The following is an 8,226-nucleotide window of genomic DNA, read 5'->3' on the forward strand; positions in this document are numbered from 1 at the left end:
TATTCCATGAGGTCTTTTGTGTCTGTGCAAATGTAGGGAAGTAGCTGGCAGTCCATAATGTGCTCTGACAAGATGCAAATAGGCTGGCAGTGACCAGTGACCTTTGAAAGCATCTTGGGATGCTTTCCTAAGACAAGTTGGGTCCCACTGAGATGCTAAACTCTTCTCCACCTCTACTTATTTTCTCTTCTCATTTTTCATAACTGCCTCCTTCTTGACTGGCTCACTAAGCCCAGGATTTACTTTAAAGTTTAGATAAATTTCATGCAGAGAAACCTGGTATGTCCTTTTCTAAGAAGCCTCAGGATTTTACACTGAAATAAAAGTTGGAAGGACATGAAGAACTGTCTTGGGGCTCAGCATGGCCCACCCCACAGTGACTGCACCGAGTGTTGCCTTTCACTGGATGAGCCACTGATCCCTGCAGGTTCTCATGTACTTCTGTGGGGTGTGGAAGAGAGGACTCTCATATGAGTTTTGTGGCAATCTCCACATGTGAGATTCAAAAAGGATCAGCACCAGAAGGAAGCCTGAAGCCCTAAAGCAAACAAAATTATCAAGCAGATGAGATACCTGTGGGCACTTAGACCTCGGCACAGGCATGTGCAGCTGCTCTACCCTCACCCCTGGTTTTGGGAAGGAGCACAAACTTCTTCGAGGTGAGGGGGATTTTTAGGTTTGGGGCTCTGTGTAGGGACTGAGTGCTTCATGTGGATAGGCCTTGATGTCAATTCCTTAATCAGGATAGTGAAATACTCCCAGTGAGTAATATTTAAAATAACAAATGAAGTCACAAACACATTGGATATACTCGAGGATTTAGATGGGGCTGTGATAGGTGTGTCGGGCCAGAGGCATAAAATGTAGAGCAAGGGGGAATTTGTCATTGCCTTTGCTCATGAACTGTTTGGGCCAGCAATTTGGACAAAGTGACTCAGCGCTGGCGAGCAGGCAGAACCGAGCCTGCCGAGAGCAGGGCTGCTCTGAGCGAGACACAGGGACAGCCAAGCTGCCTCTTTCAGGAGAGAGGCCGGTGGAAGGGACAAGCAGAGCAGCCGTGTCCCCACAGGCAGAGGCAGCACCTGTTGCGAGCCCGGAGGACACAAACCATCCCCGGATCCAGGCGTGCCACTCGCTCCGGGCACTGCGGGCCCGCTCACACGCCACAGCATCGCCCACTGTGCCAAGCAGTTTATCTGGGAGAAAGCAGGCAAAGGCACAAAAGGCTGGGAGCAGGGAGGGGACGCACAGCTATTCATAGCCGCGGTCCCCACCCACGGGTGCCAGGAGCCAGACAGGGGAGCACCTTATCAGGTGAGCAGCACCCAGCGCGGCCCCGCGCTCCATCCCCACCCCGGCGCGGGGTGAGTGCCCCGCTGACGTCAGGAGGCCTTACTTCATTTCCTGGCACAGGGGCCGAATTTTCACAGCCGTGTCCTGTGGGAGAGGAGAGGCGGTGGAACTGGAATGGGCGTGCTCAGCCCCACCTCCTCAGCCCTCCAGCTGTTAAAGCTCCCAGGAGCGGCGGGCGCGGAGCTGCTGCTCGGCCCGGCTGGCGGGAGCGGAGGTGCCCGGGTCCTGGTGCGCTGGGAAGGTGCCTCTCCTGGACGGAGCCTCCTGCTGCCTTCTCCAGGCAGGACCCAGAAAGGTAACTCAGGGCAGTGTGCTCCAGGATCCAGGCCGGGCCTGCCTTCTGCAACTGGGTTGGGATGGCTGCAGGACCGTGGCTGTGCGGGCACGGGTGCCACAGTGACCTGAGAGAGCCTCCGGCCCTGGCTGTCAGATGGACTGCCGGCTGGGGCTCCCGGGAAACGACTGGAAACTTCTGGGTGAATGGGTGTATTTTATGTGCAAATATCAATTTGTACATAATTGAGAAAGGAGGGTCAAGTTGGAGGGAGAAGACTCCTCCTCTCTAAGGCGAGAGGCTACGATTTGAGGTGTGCTGTATAAGCCACCACAGCACAGGCTTCTTTGCACAGACTGCAGAGCCCCTTGGAATTCCTGGACACTGCTGTCGGTGCTGGATGAGCAGACTCAACTTCTGGGGAGCAGCACTCACTCGGGAGACAGGGTAGAGGCTCTTCATGCCTCATCATGCCTGGCAGGACATCTACCCTGGAAAAAAAGAGAAGGCAGTAAAAATGGTTGCAAGAGGCCCAGTTCTCCAAGTCAGGAAGGTTATTTCCATCCCATTTGTTCCTCTGGCCGTGGTGGCTGGCTGTGGCAAGCCCCACTGGCTGTCAGCACGGGTCAGGACCCAGAGCTATGGGTGTGCTCCGTGCTGTCATCAGGTCACTCACGCTGGTGCTCTGGGCTCTCCACGTGCCTCGACAGCGAGCACCAGTCTGTATCTGCCAGAGCTGTGAGCAGATAAGCTAATCTAATCAACAGTAAATGTCAGTGGATAAAATTTTAGAATTTTCTCTCTAGATTTTCAGGCATTTATTACTCACAACTGTCCAGATAACCCAGCTATCTGTGCAAGAGATCATAAATCTCCAAAATTTTGTGTACATTGATTGTGAAAACTCCTTTGTGTGTTATCCACTTATTCCATGCTCTTCATGGGAGTCCAGAGTTCCTGCATATTTGAATAATTTGCATTTTATTGTAGCCAGCCTTTTGAAGAGCTGCACATCTTTTACACAGTGAGGTTAGAAGCTGAAAAAATATTTTCAGTTATTAGCAGGTCCATTGAAGCATATGTGGGGCTGGGAATGAGTCAGTGGTATTTTCACCCTTTGTTCATTCCTTGGTTAGATCAACTGCATTTATTAAAAACACAATCTGCACTCGCTAAAATCTGGTGGAAGGGTTTGAGAACCAACATCATGAGTGCAGTATGTTGTTCTGGAGCAGGAAAATTAAGGCAAATGGCACAGTGAGCACTAAAGTCTAAATTTTGCAAGGTTGGTTTTGTTTTTCCGTCTATTAGAAAGCCCCTGTTTTTCCAGTGTGAGTCACCATTAAAGACAGGTTTGCCTCTGTTTCATTGTGATATTGTATCTAAACTTCTCTTTTTTTTAGAGACTCAAGCCTAACTGAGGAATTTAGTATTTAGCAATCAGTAACCTGGCCCCTAGGGTCTAAACTCCCTCTGTGCGTGCATAATGGGCCATGATGTGCTGTGGTTTCTGCATATGCTTCAAGCTCCCGAGAAAGTAGGGAACTTAATTCCCCCAAACAGCCCACTTAAGCTCTCCTATCCCCTGGGAGACAGGCTTGCTCAGACAGCACTGAGGCAGCAGGAATGTGTTAGAGACCTTGACATCGTCGTGGACTCCACATGCAGCAGTTTGGTAACTTCTCACACAATGAACAGCGTTGGCCCTGACAAGTCAGGCCTCTAGTCAGTGTGAGGCAGTGTCTTGGGGAGGAGAGTGAGGTCTTTGAGACGCTCCTTATTGCTACCCTGCCGTGAAGGAGAAATAGGAGTTCAGGGCTAGTGGTTGGTGGCCTGTATTTGCTGTTGAATTTGGAGTGAGAAGGGCTGTGCTGGAGGCATCTGGATTAGTTGTCTGCAAGGTAAAAAGTGTTAAAGTTCTCCATTCATAAGGGTAAACCAAAGCCAAAAGTGCCTCAGAGAATGTAAAAGGGGGAAAATGAATGTAAAAGAGAACAATGAGTTTCCTGTTCTGCATTGTTCCTGTCTGAATCTCCCTGGTACAAGGTACTGGTGTTGTTTGAACTTGTCAGAAGAGTGTAAAGTATGTTATGACTACAGCTGCTCTTGTATCACAGAAGTGACAAGGCAGCTCTGTCTCTGCACTGCAGGGCACCAAGCAAGTACCCACTGCAGTGCCTCACCTTCTCCCTGCTCCCCACACTCCTAAAATGTTGCACAACATCAGGCACGGTGCAGAGGACGTGCAAGGTGAATTGCCTGCTCCTGAGGGGCTTGGCTTGCCCACGATGGAGAGTCAGTGCCAAACTTTGAGATGACTCTGCTGCCGTTGCCCCATGTCCTTAGCACTGTGGTGTCCTTGCCCAGCAAGGAGGGGATGAAGGTCTGTCCTGCCTCTCCTTCCCCACTGCCAACAGTACCCAGATGGTTGATTTGACAGCCTGTGCTTTCTCTTTTTCTACAGCTTTGGAGAGGTTGTTGAAGAAGGCAAGAGGATGACGACGACGACGACGACGTCTCCCCCAGGCTGTGGCAGCATCGGTGCTGACTACTACCTGCTCTGTGACACAGAGAAAGCCTGGGGGATTGTCTTGGAGTCCCTGGCTGCAGCAGGCATCCTCATCACCATTTTCCTCATCTGCTCGCTCTTCTTCCTCATCTGCAAAGTCCAAGACAACAGCAAGCGGCACATGATCTCCATCTATTTTTTCTTTCTTTTAGGCACACTCGGCGTTTTTGGTCTCACTTTTGCCTTCATCATTAAACTCAATGACAGGACTCGCCCCACTCGCTTCTTCCTCTTTGGAGTCATCTTTGCTCTCTGCTTCTCGTGCCTCCTCACCCATGCCTGCAACCTCAACAAACTAGTGAGGGGAAGAAAGCCCTTCTCCTGGCGGGTGCTGCTGCTCTTCCTTGTCTCCTTTGCCCTGGTACAAGTTGTGATCAGCATTGAGTACTTAGTCACCATGTTTGTAAACCAGAGAGAAGAATTCCTGAATATGGTTCGGGAGAACACCAACAAGGACTTTGTCATGCTGCTGATCTACGTGCTCTTCCTGATGGCCCTGACCTTCTTGGTTTCCATGTTCACATTCTGTGGGCCATATAAAAGCTGGAAGAGGCACGGGGCGCACATCTTTGTCACTGTCCTGTTCTCCATTGCCATTTGGGTGGTGTGGATCACTATGCTCATAAAAGGCAACACGGTTTTAGACAAACAAACATGGGATGATCCTGTTGTGGCCATTGCTCTGGTGTCCAATGGCTGGATTTTCCTGATAATGTATATTGTCCCTGAAATTTGTTTCCTCACTGCTCCTGTGAAGCTAGAGGACTACCCTCCAGAAAATGACTTCTGCCAGCCCAAGTTCATAAAGCAGGCAACTGGAGTGGACAACCGTGCCTACACCCAAGATGAAATTGTGCAAGGTATGGTGAAGTGAATGACTCCACTGCCCCTCCAGCCCTAAGCACACAAGCACCACTCATGACCTAAAAGAGGTGGAAGAGCTACAAGAAAATATTTGAAGATGATAGGACATTCAAAATGAGAGGCTAGGAAAAAGTTTCAGACTAATGAAAGTTTGGAAATATCCATGCAAATTAATCTCCAGACATGAGGGAAATGAGTGAGGACCAATGCAAAAGCAGTGTGTAGGAGCAGTGACTGGGTAGGAGACTTACTGCATGTCAGGGCTGAAATATAACTCTTTATGACCTTGCTATGTCTGGGAAGTCCATGTTGAAAATCAGGAGGGTTTTTTTGCCTCTTAGTGATGCATCAGCTCTTCAGGCCTATCTAGGTTATACCTTGGAGGTTATTTATTTCAGTTCTGATCAGGTTCCCATATCCATGTAAGAATGAATCCATTGTCCAAAAAGGAGGCAAGGAGGTATTTTTTTTCTTTTTCTGTGTGAGTCTTTTGCCTACTTGGACAAAGCAAAATGGTTCTATCAATAGAGATTTCCCAAAACTGTGGGTAGGAGGTGTGATTCTTCTGGGTGTGGGTTTGCTACTGGTGTCACGTTGGTCACCTGGAGTCAGACCCCCAGGTTTGTGAGAGAATAGCCAAGAAAGGCTGTGCTCTCCCAGGGAATACCCTGGAGGGGGTCTTGTGCATACAGGTGGGAGGGATTTGGCTCTTGGTGGTGACAGTAATTGTGAGGCAACAGGAGGTGTCTAAACTCCAAGGCCACCTGTGTCCTGTTATTTGCAATACCATTCATTCCTGCTTTCAGAAGGAAATATTTAATGTCCTCCACCTATGGATTTTAGCCCATTCCTGCCTGCACTCTGCATAGTTAGACCAGTCTAAAAGCAGCTGCCCATGTAGCCACAGATCCTGTGAATCTCCCTTGATGTGGTATTTCTGAGCTACTGTGTAATACCAATGCACTAACTTTCCCCTGCCTTTCTCTTGTGACACAGGAAATGTCAACTACTCCCCGTATGCTTCTCACTTTCAGATGAAGGTAAGTTCGTGCCCCTCTGGCCCCTTTCACCATGCAGGCTACAGGCTACTGTTGAGGTGCTGGAAGGAAGGGAAGGAGAAGGGGCAAAGACAGATGGGCCTAGAGCAGGCTTTGTGAAGGCAGGCCTGTGCTTTGCATGGAGCCAAGTGGTTCTGTCACTGGAAAGAAAGAGCTATGACATGTCCAGGGACATGGGAAGGCAAGAGGGTTCCAGTGTAAAGAGGTTATGGATTTCAATACTTTGGGATTTGTTGCTACATAAGAAGTCCTCTCTTCAAGCACAGTTCCTGCATTAGACTGTGCCCTTTCCTCAGGAGGGTGTGCTTATTTCCTCAGGCCATGCCCTGAATGTATTCCCACCAGCAGACACTGGAAGTTGCAGTGCAGATCCAGAGCAGGCAGTCTGCATGTCCACCTGTCCATTCACCAGTCCTCCTTCAGAACACAGCCTAGCCAGGCCTCGTAGCTCACATCATGTTCCCACATGGTCCCTCTGGTCACCTGTCTCCATCACTAATTTGTTCTGCCAGGATCCTCTTCCACAGCCTTATTGGCCACATTCTCAGGAAACCAGCTCTGTTTCCCCCTTCCTTCCCTTGTTTTCTTTATAAGCCTTGTTTTATTACTTCTGTCCACTTTTCAAAGGTAAAGAGTTCTGTGCTTCCTTTTCAGGCCATTGAACCCCAGAATGATTTCTCCATCCCTCGCCCCAAGGCCCGGACAAGCCCATACCATGACTACACTGGTGGGAAAAGCCCCCAGTAACAGCTCCCCAGGGAGCAGAGACTAAGTGCCCCTCAGCAGAGGCACAGGGAATGGGCCACATGGTGACAAGGGAGATGATCCTGCAGAAGAGTCAACCCACACCAGAAAAAAAGGAGAGGGATCCTCTTTCCCCCACACAGGCACCTTTGTAGCTCCCTGTTATTCTTCAGACACAGCTTTCAGACACAGCTCTGGCCATCCTGTCCCTGCTCACTCTGTCTCCATGGAATGGAGCTTCTCTCTTCTGATGGAAGAGCATTCTGGCCTATTTCCAGCAGGGATGCTAGAGAAGCAGGAAGATCATCAGCTGGGTCTGTGACTGGCTTTGGCCCAGACAGGACCTGCTTTAATCAGCTCATGGGGGTGCCTGCACCCCTCCTCTGATGGGAGCAGAAGAAGGAGCAGGAGCATCAGCCCTACACATTCCTTCCTCCTGTCCACCCACACGGACGTCTCAGGTACTACTGAGGACATCTTTATTTATCCCCCTGTTACTTTTGTGCCCACTCCCTGCCTGGCTGTCCTCCAGAGATCAGTGAAGAAGAGACACAGAGAGAGAAAGAATACTCCATTTTTCATTTTCATATTTGCTTCCAGCACCTTCCTCATCATCTAGGAGCCATGTTGGAGATGGGCAAGAAAACTTAATGACATAAAACCATCAACACTAATTTGCCCTGACACATGTTCCAGTTCCTGTTCTAACAGTTTCCTTTCCAGCTCTGGCTCCTGCCCATGTGCCTCAGCTGAGCTCCCCAAGGTGCCTGCCCCCCTGCAAACTCTCCCTCCCCACTCCAGCCATCCCAGGCTGTGGATCCCCAAAGACAAAGCCTCTTCTTCTTGCAATACCCTGGTGGGATATAATCCTGTGAACCCTGGATCTCAGCCTCTTCCTGAGTGTGTCTGTGACATTAACCAAGCATTTCCCAAGCAGCCAGGTTACAGAGGGCAGACACCCTTCTTCCCAGGCATGAGTGAGCAGAAGTGTGTGTGGTGTGTGTGTGTGTGGTGTGTGGACTGCACCCTGGTGATGAGCAATGAGTCTGCAGAGTTGAATCATTCTGTAACCTGCTTTGCATTTGATAAATAGTTTTCCATGGTATTTCATATATAACTACAGAGAGCTCTCCCAGTGGGTGTGTGTGGTACACCGGCGTCTGACACAGCTGTGTATTTATTTAGTACTTTGTATATGGACTGTTTAATTAATAAAAACCCAAACAGCCTGTCTGTGAGAAACTGGTGTTCTTCCTTGGGAATGTGATTCCTGTAATGGCTGGTGGGGTGGCAGCCATAGCTCTGTGTGGGTTGGAGTGGGCCACCTCTGGGAGGTTGCACTTAGGGAGAAATGGCAGAGAGAT

General features: G+C 49.7%; 1 protein-coding gene across 1 annotated transcript; it reads left to right on the forward strand.

Moving 5' to 3' along the window:
• Window positions 1-734: 734 nt before the first annotated feature.
• On the forward strand, window positions 735-8,095 carry LOC135300488 (retinoic acid-induced protein 3-like). Its single transcript, XM_064419956.1, has 4 exons — window positions 735-1,648; window positions 4,092-5,056; window positions 6,057-6,100; window positions 6,773-8,095. Exons 2-4 carry the CDS (start codon window positions 4,123-4,125, stop codon window positions 6,863-6,865), a joined length of 1,071 nt encoding a protein of 356 aa, XP_064276026.1. The 5' UTR covers window positions 735-1,648; window positions 4,092-4,122; the 3' UTR covers window positions 6,866-8,095.
• The last annotated feature ends 131 nt before the right edge of the window (window positions 8,096-8,226 follow it).

This window comes from Passer domesticus, chromosome 5 (genome assembly GCF_036417665.1).
Source record: "Passer domesticus isolate bPasDom1 chromosome 5, bPasDom1.hap1, whole genome shotgun sequence".
Classification (NCBI taxonomy): domain Eukaryota; kingdom Metazoa; phylum Chordata; class Aves; order Passeriformes; family Passeridae; genus Passer; species Passer domesticus.